The following is a 19,206-nucleotide window of genomic DNA, read 5'->3' on the forward strand; positions in this document are numbered from 1 at the left end:
ACCTTAAACCTAGATCTCCTCTGTTCATAATGCCTCTATTTTATTTTACATGTAAGTATGTGATAAAAGAGAGCAGACTAACAAGGTGTCTGACCTTTGTCACTCCTCTGTCTTTTTTCTCTTTGCTATCTCTTTTAGACGTTTCTTTCTTGCTACTTGACTTTCCTTGACTGGTAGATTTCTTTTCCTTGATCTCTTCTTCCTCTGGTGACTCAGGGTCCTGGGGCACATAGACTTCTTGCTGTGATACAGTATGAAAGAATTAAGTCTACAGAATGCTTGGTTTTCCAGAATCTCAGGTTTAAGGAACACAGTTCCCTTCAAGTGAATAGAACGACTCTTTTAGAAGCTGAAGAACCCACAACATCTAAGAACCCATTTCAGGGGCTAGTATGTATTTAGGCCACCAATTATACACTGTTCCTAGAGCAGTACTGTTCTTACCTGTAATGCCACAGGGCATTGATTTTTCCATATAGGCAACAGTTCAGATTCCATAAACTTTTCCACTTTTCAAGCAATGAGCATCCAGAGAATCCAGAGGATAAAATACTCAGAGTAACACATTATGGGTACTTTTCTCAAAAGGATTACTGACAGAGGAAATAAAGCAAAAAAACTAACCTGGGTGTTGGGGTCATAGTAAGTTCCTGCCAATGGGTCATAATAGTAGCCAGTAGCAGAATCATATATGTAACAGTCAGAGGATGCTACATGGAATAAAATCAGAGCCGGCATTAGTTCCTGTCCAATAAAATTGTTACTGAGGACTTACCAAGAATGAAGCAAAATTAGGGAATTAGGGTGGCCAATTCAAAGAGGTATATATACAATATATATATATATATATATATATATATATATATATATATATATATATATATATATATATATATATTATATATATACAAGGTATATTCTCTTTGAGTGAGTACTCCAGTTAACAGTCTTTTTGCTACATATTTTACCACACAGGTTTTAAGTAATGACTAGTCAGTCAAGATCAAAAAAAGAAAAATAAAATAAAAATTACTTACACTGTTGCCCTTGTCGATTTGTATCTGAGGACCAATCTGAATTTCTGTTTCCTCCTCTCCTATCTCGGAAGTATTTTTTACCCTAGCAGAGAAAGTGAAGTTAGAATTATGGAACTGTACAACAGTCATTAACCTTAACAGCCATTCCTTTAATCACCTGAAGGTCTTTTAAAAGGACATTCTCCACATGTTAAATCCTACCTGATAGTAATGCATGTGGTCAGAATGGTCCCCAGAATCATTTCTGCAACATAAAACATGACATATGAAAAGACTGACCATAAGGTATCCGAGGAATGCTTAAACCTACAGATTCACTGAAAAACTATCTTCCTCATTGTGTAGGAAACAACAAGCAGGTTGGGTGATCCAGATACTTGAGTGGAACAGCAGTCAGATTCAGGTAAAGCAGTAATTTGTTGGAGCAAAACAAATGACTAAGTAGAGGTGCTAGAGCAAAAGTCACCCCATCTCTGTAAACTCTTCTCTCTGATGAGTTATCTCCCAGTCAACACTTTTTGGTCAAGATAAATAAAGAAGTAAAGAGTAACTGCATTAGACATTCTAGGATGATTGTGTTTAGGACAGGGGGAAGACTGTATATTTATTTAGGATTCTAAAGAATGAGACAAAAATGAGAGGGTCCCCCACCCCACCCCTGAACATTTAAACATATCAGCCAGGTGTGTTGGCTCATGCCTGTAACCTCTGCACTATGAAGGCTGAGGCAGGGGAACTGCCGTGACTCTGAGGCTACCCTGGGCCAGTATGGGCTATAACATGAGATTTTGCCTCAAAAAACAAAAATCTTTCTGGGCCGTGATGATGGCACACACCTTTAATACCAGTACTTAGGATGCAGAGGCAGGCGGATCTCTGTGAATTCAAGGCCAGCCTGGTATACAAAATGAGTTCCAGAAAAGCCAGGGCTGTTACACAGAGAAACTCTGTCTCAAAACCCGACCCCTCAAAACCACAAAACAAAACAAAACCAAAGACCAAAAACCAAACCAACCCAGGAATACTATTTATTCATTCATTCATTTATTTAGGGACAAGGTCTCACTATGGAGATTTAGCTGGCCTGGCACTTGCTATGAGATTAGGTGGACCTTGATCTCATAGAGATCCACCTGCCTCTTCTTCCTCCTTAGTGCTGAAATTAAAGGACTATGGCATCATGCTCAGGTGGAAATACTATTTAAAAATGAAAACAATTGTAGAGTCAGAATAAAGCACACTACAGAAAAAAAGAAAATGCATAAACATGTAATAGAAACATCTCAAGTTGGGAAGTCACAATGACCTACTATTTGTCTCTAAGCCAGGAAGAGCAGTTTCTTCCCGAAAAGTGAAGTAAGGCCTTACCTTCGTTTTCCAGTAGCCAAGTTTACAGCGACCATTTTGCCATCAATGCTAAATGGTGGATCAAGATTCTGCAAAATCTTCACTACTCGAAGAGCTTCCTAAAGAACCAAAGACAAACTTGAATCCAAAGAGAGAAAAGGCTATATCTTTACAAAAAGAGCTGAACATAGATTTTCCTTCGTAGATGATAAAATTACTAGGCATAACTCTATAGTAATAATATTTTTAAATATTTTTATTATTTATTAAAATTTTAATTTTATTTATTAACTATTATTTTATTATTTATTAAAGGTGTGGTGCATGCCTTTAATCCTTGCACTTGAGAGACAGAGGCAGGCAGATCTCTGTTGAGTTTGAGGACAGCCTGGTTACAGACAGTTCCAGGACAGCCAGGACTGTTTCACAGAGAAACTCTGTCTCAAAAAACCAAAACAAACAAAAATCCAAGAACAAATAACAACAAACAAACAAATAAATAAAATAAATGTGTGTGTGTGTGATTTTATGTGTATAGGTATTCTTCCTGCATGTATGTCTGTGCACATGTACACACCTGATGCCTTTGGATGCTGGAAGAAGGCGTCAGATCCTTTGGAAATGGAATTATAGATGGTTGTGAGCAAACATGTGGGTCCTGGGAGTAAAGCCCAGATCCTCTGGAAGAGCAGCAAGTGAGTCATCTCTCCAACCCGTTCTGGTAATAATTTTTACAGTAAGAGCAGGCTGGTAAAAAACTGGTGTGCATGTGTGCATGAGAGAGAGAGAGAGAGAGAGAGAGAGAGAGAGAGAGAGAGAGAGAGAGAGAGAGAGAGAGAAAGAGAGAGAGAGCGCGAGTGCACCGATATTGAATCTAAGGCCTCATGTATACTAGGTAAGCACTGAGCTACCTACATTCTACCTACGTAGGGCAAGGGTTTCCCTAGGTTGCCCAGACTGGCCTTAAACTCACACTGTAGCTCTGGAAGGCCTTGAACTTGTACATCTTCCTGCCTCATTCTCTCAGGTAGCTGGCATTATATAGGCTGTGTCACCATATCCGACTAAAAATAAACCTTAAAAAAAGATTTTTATTTTACGCATTAAGAGTGTTTTTGTTTAAATGTATGCAACATATGCATGTCTAGTGCCTCTGAAGGTCAGAAGAGGGCATCAGTTCCCATAGAACTAGAGGTAGGGGTAGTTGTATGCTACCATTTAAGTGCCGGAAACTGAACCTGGGTCCACTACAAGAGCAGCAAGTGCTCTTAACCATTGACTCATCTCTCCAGTTCCAAGTAAGCCATTCTTAATGAAGAGTAACAATCAGAATAAATATCAGTTTCTGGCATATATTTCAGAAACTGAAATCCTCTTCTCTTAGACTGCAAATCATCAGATCAGAAACAGTTTACAAAGTCCCTGATGACTTTTGAGCATATCTGAGAAATAACAATTTTCATTACTATCGTTATATTTCCATAGAAAAGAGAAAATTTTTTGTAAAAAAAGAAATTTTTACAACTAAAAATTCAAACCACAAGACTTTATTGAAGCCAGGTATGATGGAACACACCTTTAATCTCCACACTTGGGAGGCAGAGGCAGGTGGATCTCTGTGAGTTTCAAGGCCAGCCTGGTCTACATAGTGAGTTTCAGGACAGCTAGGGCTATGTAAAGAGACCCAGTCTCTAAAACAAACAAACAAACAAACAAATAAACAAACAGATCTATTATACATTTGGGAGAAAAAGAGGAAATGTTATACTACTATCAAATATAAAATCATTTGGGACTAGAAAAAAAAAGTAAAAAAAAACAAATGTGGTGATATATTGTGTATCAATGGAGTTGGCGAACTGAGAAGTAGTTGTGGCTCATTCCTTTGTCTCTCTGATCTTTCAGCATTTACCCCAATATCTGGCTCCAGGTTTTTTATTATAAGACCTTTAGGAATTCGTGCAACAATAAACTAAAATGTTGGAATGGTTCAGTGCCTAGATTTGTTCTGGAAATCCATATGGAGTTCTGTCTTTTTAGGGCAGTAGCTTACCTAAATGAACATTGGTCACAAATGAGAGAATTCAACCCTGGGTTTTTTTTATAAGCTGAGACAGGGGTTTACTTTGTAGGACAGGCTAGTTTGAACGTGCTTCAGCCTCTAGGGTGCTCGGTCTACAGGCCTGTACCCCGAGACCCTGCTTCCCCAAACATTGCTGAGGGTTCTTTTGTCATCAGCCTTCATTTTAAAGTGGGAAAAACTCACTGCGTGGGAGTCGAGGTCAATAAAGCCATAAGTGTGACCCATGGGGCCAGTTCTGTTCTTGATGATACGGACGTTGGCAGTAGTAAGATGGACGTAGGGCTCCAGCACTTCAACTATCACCTCAGGCGGAGTGGAGCGATAGATACGTTTTAGCATGATTGCTAAATGAAGCAAGCACAGAGATATTAAGGGAAGAGACATAAAAATTTGAAGTTCCGAGAACTTAATGGTCATTTTTTTTTAAAGATTTATTTATTAAGTATACAATATGACAGAAGAGGGCACCAGATCTCATTATTGAGAGCCACCATATGGTTGCTGGGAATTGAACTTAGGACCTCTGGAAGAATAGCCAGTGCTCTTAACCTCTGAGCCATCCCTCCAGCCCATCGTTTTTAAATCTATATACCACCTTGCTCTACCAAGGTTGATTCTTTCTTTCTTTCTTTTTTTTTTTTAATATTTTTTCTTTTATAATTTATTTATTTTTATTTTATGTGCATTGGTGTTTTGCCTGCATGTATGTCTGTGTGAGGGTGTCAGATGAGGGAGTTATAGACAGTTGTGAGCTGCCATATGGGTGCTGAGAATTGAACCCGGGTCCTCTGAAAGAGCAGTTAGTGCTCTTAACCACTGAGCCATCTCTCCAGCCCCACAAGGTTTGCTTTTATAAAAACAATTTCCTACATTTCTTTTCATTACCAATATTTAGAAACTTAAAATCATGTCTTACTGCATTTTTCTTAATATAGCAATTTGTTATGTGGAAGATATAGATTCCTCTGACTAGTAAAGCCAATTGAAGTTAATGCCTTCTAGGTTGTGCACAGCTGAGTAGAGGCCACAACCTAAGCCACCCACCTATGGTTCTAACGTGTCACATGACCTGACAAATCACTCACTTTTGCTCTCTCCATCCTGGCGTGTCTCTCCAGACCATGACTCCTTTTCTCTGTCTCTTCGGAAAGTAAGCCCTTCCCTTCGAGAGTGAGGAAAGTATCTTTCTGTGTCTCTCTTTTGATGTCCCAATCTTGATTCTTGTCCTTCTTCCCGCTTCCTGAATTCATGTTCCTTATCAGCTGGCCGTGGCTGGTTAGGTTGTTTTTCTGAGGGTACTGGTATGGATGTTTTCTGAGGTTGAGGATAGGATACTAGTTCTTGCTTGACTTCTGTCAGTAGGGGAATTTAAACAGAAAACATGAATGACTTTATGAAACCAACTAAGGCTTTTATTATCATCTCAGAAATACCTGCAAAAAGAAAATCTTCTGATAGTTCTAGAGAAAAGGTCATTTAAAAAAACATTAAAAAGGGTCTAAAGACATGATTTGGCAGTTAACAGCACAGCACTTGCTGCTCTAGCAGAGAACCTGGTTCAATCCCCAACACCACTTCAGCTCACAATCACCATCTGTAACTCCAGCTCCAAGGAATCCTATGAGTTTTTCTTACCTCTGTACGTAAAAAGCACTCAAGTGGTGCACATACATACATGTAGATAAATATACATATAAATTAAAAATAGGGGTTGGGGATTTAGATCAGTGGTAGAGTGCTTGCCTAGCAAGTGCAAGGCCCTGGGTTCAATCCTCAGCTCAAAATAAATAAATAAATAAATAAATAATAAATAAATCTGAAAAAAATTAATCATGGGTCTGGAGAGACTGCTTGGCAGTTAAGAGTATTTGTTGCTTCTCCAGAGGACCTGAGTTTGGTTCCCAGACAGCTAACATTTGTCTGTAACTCCAACTCCAGGGAATCTATCCTCTTCTGGCCTCTGAGGGTAGCACCTACACACAGGTGGCTCATCCTCACACAGATACATAAAAATAAAGTTAAAAAAAATGTTTGAAAACAAGAAAACTAATCACTTAATAAATGTTTACATACATACAACAAATTAATCCTAATACCTGCCAAACCTGATTATTATGACCAACAATAAAAATATATGTAGGAACCAGCACTTGGGAGGCTGAGGCATGATGATCATGAGTTTAAGGTTGGCTGGGGTTACATAGTGAGATCCTGTCTCAAAAGACAAAGAAACAAAATAGCTGGTAATGACAGCATACATCAGCAACACACCAGTACTTGGGAAGTACAGGCAAGAGAACCAGAAGTTCTTCAAGGTCATCCTTTGATTCACAGTGAATTCAAGGCCAACATGGGCTACACGAGACCATGTCTCAAAATCAAAAACAGTATTTGGGAGGCAGATAAGTTTAAGGCCAACCTGGTCTACATAGCAGTTCCTGGCCAGCTAGGGCTACATAGTGAGAAACTGTCTCAAAATACAAAGACTGGGTGTGATGTACAAGGCCTTTAATCCCAGCCCTAGAGAGGCAGAGACAGACAGATCTATTTGCATTCCAGGCAAGCCTGGTTTACAAAGTGAGCTCCTAAACCCTGTCTCAAAAAAACAAAAAACAACAAATAAGAAAGGATTGAGGATATACACCAGTGGTAGAATGTCTGCCTACCATGTACTAGGTCCTGGGTTAGAACCTTAGTATATGGCACAGAAAAAGAGGAAGAGAGAGAAAGGTAAAGGGGAGGAAGAAAGGGTAAGGGAAGAGAAAGAGGAGAAACAATGTAGGGACAAAATTAGCAAAGATGTGGTTGCTAGGGGCTTAGTAGCATATACCCAAAGCACATGTCTAGAAGCCTTGCTTCTTCTGGTGTCATAATACTAGCAAAGCACATAGTAAGACTATTTGTTTAATTAGCATATTTTTGTGATTGATTTTCTTTTTTAAAATTATTATTATTTTTTATTATGATTTTCTTCTTATAATTAGATAATTTATTCATTTATTTAGTTTTGCATATGGCTGTGTGCATGCCATGGCATGTATACAGAAGGAAGTCAGGATAACTGTAAGGAGTTACTCACTGAACATTCTCATCAGTCAGTCTTCTTTCTTTATGGAATTCACTCTTAGAGGGTTTACTACGGAAACCATGTGGCTCAAAGACAGACACTCTATGGGAGCGATGTGGTAGTCATTTAACACTAGCAGCAGATGATAAGTGAATATATATGCTTGCTTGCTTTTCTTTTCCTTTTCCTTGTGAATGTGATATACTGAGGATCACACCCATGTCATGCAAGTATTATCAATGAGCTAGAGACTCAGTTCTAACTATTTGTGGTCTAAGGTTTTCATAAACTTATCCATCTGTCAAAGTACCGTAAGAACTCTTCCTTTTTGTTTTGTTTTTTTTTTTTTTTGGTTTTTCGAGACAGAGTTTTTCTGCGTAGCTTTGCGCCTTTCCTGGATCTCGCTCTGTAGACCAGGGTGGCCTCGAACTCACAGAGATCCGCCTGCCTCTGCCTCCCGAGTGCTGGGATTAAAGGCGTGCACCACCACCGCCTGGCGAACTCTTCCTTTTTGTTTTGGTTTTTCGAGACAGGGTTTTCTCTGTGTAGTTCTGACTGTCATGGAAATCACTTTGTAGACCAGGCTGGCCTCAAATTCAGAGATCCACCTGCCCCCTCTCTCCAAATTTTTTTTTTTTTGGTTTTTCGAGACAGGGTTTCTCTGTGTAGCTTTGCGCCTTTCCTGGGACTCACTTGGTAGCCCAGGCTGGCCTCGAACTCACAGAGATCCGCCTGGCTCTGCCTCCCGAGTGCTGGGATTAAAGGCGTGCGCCACCACCGCCCGGCTTTAAATGTGTAGCCCAGGCTGGCCTCGAACTCGTGATCCTCCTGCCTCCGCCTCCTTCAGCAAATCCTACCGGTGTGCGCCACCACAACCGGCCCAAATTTTTTAAATCAGTGTGTATGTATGTGAGCTGTGTGTGAGTACCATAGTGTACATGCTGAAGTCAGAGACAAGTATCAGGAGTCCGTTCTCTCCTCTTACCTTGTTGAGCCAGGGCCTCTCTTGTTTCTGCTGCACTGCTTCATACTTTAGGCTAGATGGTCAGTTAGCTTCTGGGTGACTCTCCCGCCACTGCTCCCATCTCATCATAGAAGTTGTATCAGTATTACAGACATGTGTTACCATTTCTGGCTTTTTTTTTTTTTTTTTAAAGATTTTATTTATTTATTATGTATACAATGTTCTGCCTGCATGTATGTCTGCAGGCCAGAAGAGGGCACCAGATCTCATTACAGATGGTTGTGAGCCACCATGTGGTTGCTGGAAATTGAACTCAGGACCTCTGGAAGAGCAGCCAGTGCTCTTAACCTCTGAGCCATCTCTCCAGCCCCATTTCTGGCTTTTTTATGTGGGTTCCATAAACTGAACTCAGGTAAGTCAGGCTTACATGGCAAGCATTTCTCACTGAGCCATCTTGCTATCCACGAACTTCCCTAATTTGTTTTTAGGGTATCAATTCTTTTTTTTCTCTCCTTTCCTCTTCTCAGCTTCCTTTTCTTCTTTTAATGCTTACAGCCCCCACCCCCACACATCTTTACTTTTGATTAAAGTCCCCCTTCAACTGTTTTTTTTTTGACAAAGGTCTTGCTATGTGTCACATATTGGCCTTAAATGCTTGATTGTCCTGCCTTAGTCTCTTAAGTACTGGCATTACAGGCTGGGAGGTCAATTAAAAAATAATTATTTTCATTTTTATTTAAGTGTATGTATCTGAGTGCATGCCACCTATATTTAAGTTTTCAGGGAGGCCAGAAGACTTTGAACCCCCTGGATCTGGAGTTACAGGTGACTGTGAGTTGTCTGACATGGGTGTTGGGATCTAAACTCAGGTTCCTGAAAGGACCATATATTTCCTTTTTTTTTGTTGTTGTTTTTTATTTTTTTGGTTTGTTTTTGTAGACAGGGTTTCTCTGTAGCCCTGGTTGTCCTGGAACTTGCTCTATAGACCAGGCTGGCCTTGAACTCACTCATAGAGATTCGCCTGCCTTTGCCTCCTGAGTGCTGGGATTAAAGGTGTGCACCATCACCACCCAGCTAGGACCACTGAGCCGTCTTTCTAGACCCTGGGATATCTATTTTTTAAAGTAAAATAAAAATATTTGGTTATTATATAAGACAAAACGCATCACTTTTCTCACTCACCTTCCTTTGGGCCTTTGCAGAATGAACAAGAAGACTGATGCCCACCTGTGCTGGCCTTACACTGCAAGGAAAAAAAAAACACTAATGTGATCAAAACTATTTTTAGAAACCTTACTGAATATTAAAAATGAGTAACAAAAATGAAAGAAACAAGGAAAATCCCAGGACCCCCTCAAAATATTTGAAAACCCCATTCACTAACAATGACAGACAGAATAAGTGAGTACTGTTTGAGGAGTGACTTCTTTTTTGGGGGGGTTGCTTTTTTTTTCTTTTTTTTTTCTTTTTGGTTTTTCGAGACAGGGTTTCTCTGTGTAGCTTTGTGCCTTTCCTGGAACTCGCTTTGTAGACCAGGCTGGCCTCGAACTCACAGAGACCCACCTGCCTCTGCCTCCTGAGTGCTGGGATTAAAGGCGTGCGCCACCACATCCCTGCAAGGAGTGACTTCTAAGAAAGCATTTAACAAGGACCACAATACTTTTGACCTGAATAGGGATCTTTAAAGGAAATATACGAAGGAAACTGCCTGTTAAGTGGCTTAAAGGATACTACTGCCCAAAGTCATTGCCGTTTATAGACTGTACCCAAACTTGGTTTGGTTATACAGTTCCTCATTCTCAATTAGCTGGATTTTTAAGAATTCAACTACCACCTGGGCAGTGGTGGCCCACGCCTTTAATCTTAGCAGAGGCAGAGACAGGCAGATCTCTGTGAGTGAGTCGGAGACCACAGCAAAGGCTCTATTACACAGAGAAATCCTATCTCAGAAAACTAAAACAAACAAAAGAATTCAACTACCAATTCCTTTCCCAGAAAGGGACAATGAGGAATAAGGAAATAGACAGATGCAATGCTTCTAGCACCTATGTAAAAAAAACTTTAAAGGAGCCGGGCGGTGGTGGCGCACACCTTTAATCCCAGCACTCAGGAGGCAGAGGCAGGCGGATCTCTGTGAGTTCGAGGCCAGCCTGCTCTACAAAGTGAGTTCCAGGAAAAGCGCAAAACTACACAGAGAAACCTGTCTCGAAAAACCAAAAAAAAAAAAAAAAAAAAAACTTTAAAGGAAAGGGAGTCTTTACTAGCTTAAGACAAGGGAAGAAACACTTTGCAGTATGAATATAGTTCCTATCTTAACTAGGTATGGGGGAATTAAGCATATCACTCAACTTCAAAAGCCCTCAATTTTTCAACAACGAGCTGCAAAAGCAGAAGAGTTGGTTGTCATGACACAAAAGAACAGGAACCATAAAAAAGGTACTATTCAAATAGGACTTTGTAACATAATAGTTTACCAGTAGAAATAAGAATAGCAACAGCAGCAATGGCTAATGCCCACTTTATATGCCATCATCCAATAATCCTAATAACCTTACCAACCACACAATATAGGCAGTAGTAGGCTGGTTTTGTAGAGGTAGAATGTGAGTCCCACAGAGGATAAATAATTTCAGTAGAATCACCACAGTCAGTTATTTCCACAAGTAGATTATATATACATCCCTTTCTACTGTCAAAGTAGCAGTGGTGCATTCCTATTGGGTGAAGCCCTCTCCTTCCCACTGTCAGCCATCACCATGTATCTTACTAATAGAATGTGAGTAGATATGACTTATGCCAGGTCTGACAGAAGTTACTAGACCTACAACTGCCAGGTATGATGACACATGCCTGTAATCCCAGCATTCAGGAGGCTGAGGCCGCAGGACTGAAAATAGCTTTTCTTCTCACATAATATATCCAGATTATGGTTTCCCCTCTCTCTACTCCTCCCAGTTCCTTTCCAATGAAGAGGCCTAACTCAACATTAGTACAGCCATGACAGGCTGCAAACTAACAATACTGAGACTAGGTCTCATCATCACAATAACCAGGAAAAGTCACAAACTGTACCCTGCAGAGAACCAATCAAAATTGAGACAAACAAGTACTAAATGTTCTAAAACATAAAGGATAGCTTACATAATCTTTATATAGATTGACAATTTCCTCACAGCAATGCCAGTACCAATCACTGTTTGACAAGACTTCTGTTACCTCACTCCTGCCCAATCAGGAGTTCAACCCCCATCTGAATTTCGAATTCCCCTACACCTTCATCCTTTACTCCTAAAAAACCCTGCCATAACTGAGTTCAATACTCTCCCTGATCCAACCGCTGTGTCTGACCAGAACGGAGCGCAAGCTTAAGCTTGAGCTTGTAATAAAGACTCTTTGCTTTTGCATACAAACTCAGACTCCTGATGGTTGGGGGGTGGGGGGTGGGGGGGTGGAGGCTCATGACTCAGGTATAACATTTGGGAGCTTGTCCCAGATCTTCCAGACCCACTGGGACCCTGACTCATGGAGACTTTGACAGGCCTGTGAGTGTCTGTTTGTCTCACTTGGTTCCACTTTGTCTCTGTCTTGCACTGTACTTTGACCGGGCCAATTTCCAAGCTGCCTGCAGAAGGTCTGGGCGGACACGCTTGAAAGACCGCAGGTTGGGGAACTGGGATATATCCCAGGACCCTTCTGTATGGGATTGGATCTTGGATCTCCCTAGATTCTTTGAATAGAGGAGGTGGAGTGGCGCCCACTGATATTCAACAATCCGTCGTCTCGGGTTCAGTTTTTCCTCCTGTTGATCAGGAGGATCAGCTTTACCTCAGGTGGCCAAGAAGAATCAGTCTTTCCTCTGGTGGCCAGGAAGAATTTACATTGTTTTAGTGTTTTGTTTACTTTTGGACTGTCTGTGTCTGACATTCGACTGACGTTATGGGACAACCAAGTACTCCCACTCCCTTGACTCTGATTCTTGATCATTTTCAGGAGTTTAAGACTAGAGCACATAAAGACGAGTTTGAAACTTAAAAAAAAAAAATCACATTCTGTCAGCGAGAATGACCCTCCTTTGATATAGGCTGGCCAGGAGAACAAAGTTTTGACCCCTACCTGGTGGCTTGTGCCAAAGATGTCATCTTTGGGACTCCTGGCCATCTGGACCAGATTCCTTACATTGTCACTTGGCAGGATCTAGTCCTGCATCCCCCTTCTTGGCTAAAACCCTTTATTTCCATAGGACCACCAAGAAAAATTATCTTGGCCCTCAAAGAAAAAAACTAACAAGCTGGCTCTGCTATGGGAGCACTGCACCCTCAGCTCCTTTAAACCACTGTATCACCATTGCCCAGGGCTGCAACCTGAAATAATTCACTGACAGTTTATGGTTGCAGAATACAGTACTTGGACTTGTGGGCAGCTTTCTCTGGTGCCCATGAGAACTGGATCCAACAGATAGACAACAAGGCACCCCTCCTTGAAATTATAGTTGGAGGAAGTAAGAAAAGTTTCATCTGTTTATTTTAATGTTTGAATGCATGAATATGGCCACTGAATGTTTATGTCTGACTGGTCTTGAAAGTATGAGTTTATGTTCTGTATGTCTTAGTAACAGCTCAGTTGTTATTGTTGCAGCCAGCCACCCAGGCTCAAAATTTATCTCTGGGCGTTCTGGCCATTAGAACTACACCCTATATAAAAACTGTTTTTTACTGTTCTGTTTTATTAAAAATCTGGCTCCGAAACTGGGTTATGACCCACCATTTTTCAGACCCAGACTTGCTTTTAAAGTCTCTATGTCTGAGGTCAAAAATTGGCAGGTGGGGGGCTGGAGAGATGGCTCAGAGGTTAAGAGCACTGACTGCTCTTCCAGAGGTCCTGAGTTCAATTCCCAGCAACCACATGGTGGCTCACAACCATCTGTAATGAGATCTGGTGCCCTCTTCTGGCGGGCAGTCATACATGCTGTATTCATAATAAATAAATAAATCTTAAAAAAAAAAAAAAAAAATTGGCAGGTGGAAAGAATAATACCAAAGCAACCAAAAAATTATTGGTTTATAAATTTATTGGACATAGTTAAATATCTAAAATATTTGTAACAAAAAGATTAACTCAAAACTTTTAACAGAAGGTTAATAATCAGAAGGCTACATAGGTAGCCTTAAAACAAAGATCTAATCTATCAATGTCTATAATTCTGGGAAAATATTCAAATGTGCTAACCTTGCCTTTTTTTTATTTAATTTTTTTTAATTTTTATTTTGCAATACAATTCAGTTCTACATATCAGCCACGGATTCCCTTGTTCTCCCCCCTCCCATCCCCCTCACCTTCCCCCCAGCCCACCCCCCATTCCCACCTCCTCTAGGGCAAAGCCTTCCTTGCGGACTGAGATCAACCTGGTAGACTCAGTCCAGGTAGGTCCAGTCCCCTCCTCCCAGGCCGAGCCAAGCAATCCTGCATAGGCCCCAGGTTTCAAACAGCCAACTCATGCACTGAGCACAGGACCCGGTCCCACTGCCTGGATGCCTCCCAAACAGATCAACTCCTTTAGTTCTGCTTCTGACTGTTTTTTGTCAATGTTTTCAAGGTATAGTTTAAACCAAATAACTAAAAACAAACGCTCAAGTTCTCAAACTGTCAGAGATTTGCTGAAGTTGGCATTTAAAATATTTAAACTTATATGACAGACAGAGACTCTCAGATCCTAGCAGTGACTCCCAAGGTCTCCAAGAAGACAACGGGCAACTCCACCTGGTGATCTCTGGGGGGCTCATGATGTGGGCATAACACCTACCTTTCCTCCCATCCAGATCCACCCCCCACTTCTGTCTCTCATTAGAAAATAAACAGGCTTCCTAGGGATAATAATAAAATAAAATATAAAACAAAAACTAATACATTTGAATAGGACAAAAAAATTGACATATTGACAACAATCTCACACTGGAGACTATTCTTTTTTTTCATTCAATAATTATACTTATGGTATTCATTAATTACATTAATTGTATTGATTTATTACATTCATGAAATTATGTCCTGATACTACTGTCCATTTGTGGGGTTTGTCCATGACACCAAACAGAGATTCTGTACTTGGGAAGTCATTGCTCTATATTCCTTTCTTCTCTGTCTTGAGATAATGTCTAATCTTTCTGAAAATAACGGGATGATATTTTATCTTTCTTTTTTTTTTTCCCCTGAAACGGGGTTTCTCCATGTAGTTTTGGTACCTGTCCTGGTTCTCACTCTGTAGACCAGGCTGGCCTCAAACTCACAGAGATCTGCCTGGCTCTGCCTCCCAAGTGCTGGGACCAAAGGTGTGCACTACTGCCGCTTGGCTTGAAGTATCCTTTAGCCTAAATCCAGAAATGAGAAGAACCAAAGCTCTTGACATGTGAGTAAAGAATGTGCTTGCTATTGTAAGTTTCTATAATTAGTCTGTTTATTATGACAGCACAGTTGGAGCACAAAATACTTCAGATGGTAAACAGTGGGGTCAGGATCTTAACTCAGTAGGCAGGCATAGTTAAGTACTATCTATTTTAAGTGTACAGTTCAATGATTTTTAGTAAATGTGTAGTGCAACCACTGCCATAATGTTATTTAAAGTCATTTTTTTTTTTTTGTTTTTGTTTTTTGAGACAGGGTTTCTCTGTGTAGCTTTGGAGCCTGTCCTGGAACTCACTCTGTAGCCCAGGTTGGCCTCGAACTCACCGACATCCGCCTGCCTCTGCCTGAGTGCTGGGATTAAAGGCATTCGCCACCACTGCTGCTTGCTTAAAGTCATTTTCATCATTCCCAAAGAAACCTAGTGAAGTTATTTTCCATCATTAACACCAGACCCATAAAATTGTACAATATATGATCATTTCTTCGACATAACATTTCTAAGGTTCATCTAAATAGTAATACTCCATTTCCTTTTATCACTAAATGACATTTAAAAATAATCTATGCTGGTAGTGGTGGCACAGACCTTTGATCCCAGTACTTGGGAGGCAGAAGCAGTTAGATCTCTATGAATTCAAGGCCTAGTCTACAGATCGAGTTCCAGGCCAGCCAGGGCTACATAGAGAAACCCTGTCTTGAAAAAAAACAACAAACAAAACAAAAAACAACCTATAACATGCTAAAGTCTGCATACATTGGGACAACACCTCTACCATTCTAAGAAGCCCAGAATGTGTAAAATACTTCTGAGAGAGTTAATGGAACAAGTAACTTGTGATACAACTAAACCATTCTTTTCTTTTTAGCAATAGTCTTGGCAAAAACTGTAATTCTGATATCAGGTATTAGAATTACTTTCTTCTGGTTATTAGAAAATGAAATTTTAAATATTTCTTTTTAAATAAACAACACATATTAAAATATGGATAGTATAAATGGGGAGGGGTCCAAAATCTTACAATAACACTCCTAAAATGTTAAAATGGTTTCAAAATGGCTTTTAAATTTATTTATTATTATCATGTGTATGTGTGCACATGATGTATATATGTCAGAACATGTGCCACTGCATGCATGTGGAGGTCAGCAGAGAAATTTGTGAAGACAATTCTCTAACTGACTTGGGTTCTAGGGACTGAACTCAAGTGTCAAGTTTGAGGAACAAGCTTTTTTACTCACTAAATGATCCCACTATCCCCCAAGGGTCTTTTTGCATAGATGGAAAGCAGACTCCAAAATTTATATCAAACTGCAAAAGACTCTAACCAAAACAACACTAAAAAGAAGAACAGAAACTCATACTTCCTTTCTAAATTTTACTAGTTTTATGATAAATCGAAACAACACAGATGGGTGTGATGGTGCACACCTTTACTCCCAGTACTCAGGAAACAGAGGTAGCTGGGTTTCAGAGTTCTCGGTCAGCCTAGTCTATAGAGTGAGTTCCAGGACAGCCAGGGCTACACAGAGAAACCCTGTCTTCAAAAACCAAAAACCAAAATAAAAAACCAACCAATTAAACAAATAAACAAAAAGCAACAACAACCACAGTATTGATATTATGAATAAACATAAAAATTAAGACTAAAATTAGAGAATCTAAAATATATTTATAGCTATATGGATTTTTGATAAGAGTGTCAAGACAATTCAACTGGTGAAATAGTTTCTTCAAATGGTACTGTTGAAAATTGAAAATCCCAAATGCCAAAAACCAGTATGCACACAAAATAAATTAACAGAGGCTGATGATGTAACTTTATGGTAGGGTCCTGGGTTCGATCCCCAGCACCATAAGAAAAATACAATCCAAACACTTCAATAGATCAAACAACTAAATATGCCAGGTGTGGTAGTACATGCCTATAATCCTAGCACTTGGGAAGCAGAGGCAGACAATCCCTACAAGCCAGAGCTGCATAGTGAGACCCTATCTTAAAACCAACCAACCAATCTGCTACTCACCCACCCCTGAAGAATGATAGTAAAACTTTTAGACTAAAACACAGGGTTAAGTATTCATAAATCTTATTGGGCAATTTGTGTTGAGCAACAAAAACCCAAATAAATCAACTAAAAAGGGCAAAAGATTCACTGAACATTTCCCCTCAGAAGCTATACAAATGGTTACATAAAAGATACCCAATCATTAGTCCTTAAGGACACACAAATCAAACCAGTGAGATGGCTCAGTGGGTAAAGGCATTTGCTGACAAAACTGAGGATCTTAGGTCCCCACGCCCCCACAGAGTTTCTTTGTGTTGTTTTGGTGTCTGTCCTGGATCTTGTTCTGTAGACCAGGCGGGCCTCGAACTCACAGAGATCCACCTGGCTCTGCCTTCTGAGTGCTGGGATTAGAGGCATGTGCACTGGCTGAGGATCTGAGTTTTATCCTCAGGATCCATATGAGAGAAGGCAAGAACCAACTCCTGCAAGTTGTCTTCTGACCCCCACACTTTCAACATGGCATGTTTGTGTCCACACACACAAAATAATTTAAAAATGATAAAATGAGGGCTGGTGAGATGGTGAAATGGGTAAAGATTCCTGATGCCAAGCCTGACAATCTGAATTCAATCCCCAGGAGCCACAGAGTAGGAAAGAATTGACTCCCAAAATTTGTCCTCTGCCATTGGTGCCATGGCAGGTGGGTTTCCGGGTTCGTAAAAGCCAGAACCTGGAAACAACCTAGAAGTCTGTCAATTGAAGAATGGATTAAGAAAATGTGGTACATATACACAATGGAGTACTACTCAGCAGAGAAAAACAATGACATCATGAGGTTTTGCAGGAAAATGGATGGAACTAGAAAATATCATCCTGAGTGAGGTAACCCAGACTCAGAAGGACAAACATGGCATGTACTCACTCAAAAGTGGATACTAGATTTAAGCAAAGGACAATCAGACTGCAACCCACAGCTCCAGGGAGGCTACCTAGCAGGGTGGACCCTAGGATGACTGTAGCTTATAGAAGTTTTGGTTTTGCCCAATCACTGGGCAAGCTTTAGTGAAACATTTCACTATTAGGATAAGAATTGTACTATATCAAGCTGATGAAAGAAAATGCTGGCCATACTTTCAGGAGGGGAAGCTAAAATCTTTATAGATTATGGATTAGCCTATAGAAAATGTCTGCCGTAAATCAAACAGTGAAGTGGAAGATGAATAGGAATCTCACTTACGCAACTTAAGTAAAACAGAGCCCTCTGAACAGATGAAGATAAGTTTCTTCTGTATCGCAGAATCTAATCTAATCAATATTTGTATGTATAATTCAGCTATTATTTGGCTTAAAAGGGCTTATTGGGAAATGCTATCATTTTTACTATTTTCTTTTAATTAATTAATTAATCAATTAATTATGTATACAGCATGTATGCCTACAGGCCAGAAGAGGGCACCAGATCTCATTACAGATGGTTGTAAGCCACCGTGTGGTTGCTGGGAATTGAACTCAGGACCTCTGGAAGAGCAGTCAGTGCTCTTAACCTCTGAGTCATCTCTCCAGCCCTCAATTTTACTATTTTCTACAGAGAAAATATTTTACTGTTTAAAATAACCCTGGACTTTTGAATTATAACCTGTTTTTATGCTCAAAAAATAAATTAATTAATTAAAAATACAAACACATAGTGTAATAAATTTTTTAAAAATGATAAAATGCTACTATATACTAATTAGAATGGTAAACATCAAGAAATGGTAAATATTGCTGGGTGGTGGTGGTTGCATGCCTTTTCAACCATAGCACTCAGGAGACAGTGGCAGGTAGATCTCTGTGAGTTCGAGGCCAGACTGGTCTATACAGCAAGTTCCAGGAAAGCTAGGGCTGTTACACAGAGAAATCCTGTCTAGGAAAACAAACAAACAAACAAAAAACAAAACAAAACAAAAACAAAAAAGGTAAATATCAAATGTTGGTAAGAGTGTGGAAAGTTTGAAATCCTTTATACACTGACGGTGGGAATGTATATGATACAGCAGCAATGTATAAAAAATGGTTTGGTAGTTCCTCAATGGGTTAAATATAAAATTATTATTATGACCCAGCAATCCCATTCTTGGGTACATATGCAAAGAATTAGAAAGAGGTATCCAAACAAAAATTAGTACAGAAGTTATATTATTCACAATAGTCAAGAGGCAGAATGAACAAATACACATCAATTGATGAATGATAAACAAAATAATATAAATCTGCTTAATATTCAGCTAGAAAAGAATGAAGCAATGATTAATGCTATGAA

General features: G+C 39.8%; 1 protein-coding gene across 7 annotated transcripts in view; it reads right to left on the reverse strand.

Annotated features, from left to right (window-relative positions):
- The window catches only part of Rbm6 (RNA binding motif protein 6), a 129,093-nt gene that overhangs the window by 17,485 nt on the left and 92,402 nt on the right, over positions 1–19,206 (reverse strand). For all 7 annotated transcript variants that reach the window (XM_052720263.1, XM_052720278.1, XM_052720270.1 and 4 more), the window contains 8 exons: positions 9,681–9,741; positions 5,553–5,819; positions 4,651–4,811; positions 2,406–2,503; positions 1,239–1,281; positions 1,038–1,119; positions 625–710; positions 95–241 (listed from right to left, as the gene is read on the reverse strand). In XM_052720263.1, coding sequence (XP_052576223.1) covers positions 95–241; positions 625–710; positions 1,038–1,119; positions 1,239–1,281; positions 2,406–2,503; positions 4,651–4,811; positions 5,553–5,819; positions 9,681–9,741 — 945 coding nt within the window. The remainder of the gene's footprint in view (positions 1–94; positions 242–624; positions 711–1,037; positions 1,120–1,238; positions 1,282–2,405; positions 2,504–4,650; positions 4,812–5,552; positions 5,820–9,680; positions 9,742–19,206) is intronic.

This window comes from Peromyscus californicus, unplaced genomic scaffold, assembly GCF_007827085.1.
Source record: "Peromyscus californicus insignis strain IS unplaced genomic scaffold, ASM782708v3 Scaffold_11__1_contigs__length_118956290, whole genome shotgun sequence".
NCBI lineage: Eukaryota > Metazoa > Chordata > Mammalia > Rodentia > Cricetidae > Peromyscus > Peromyscus californicus.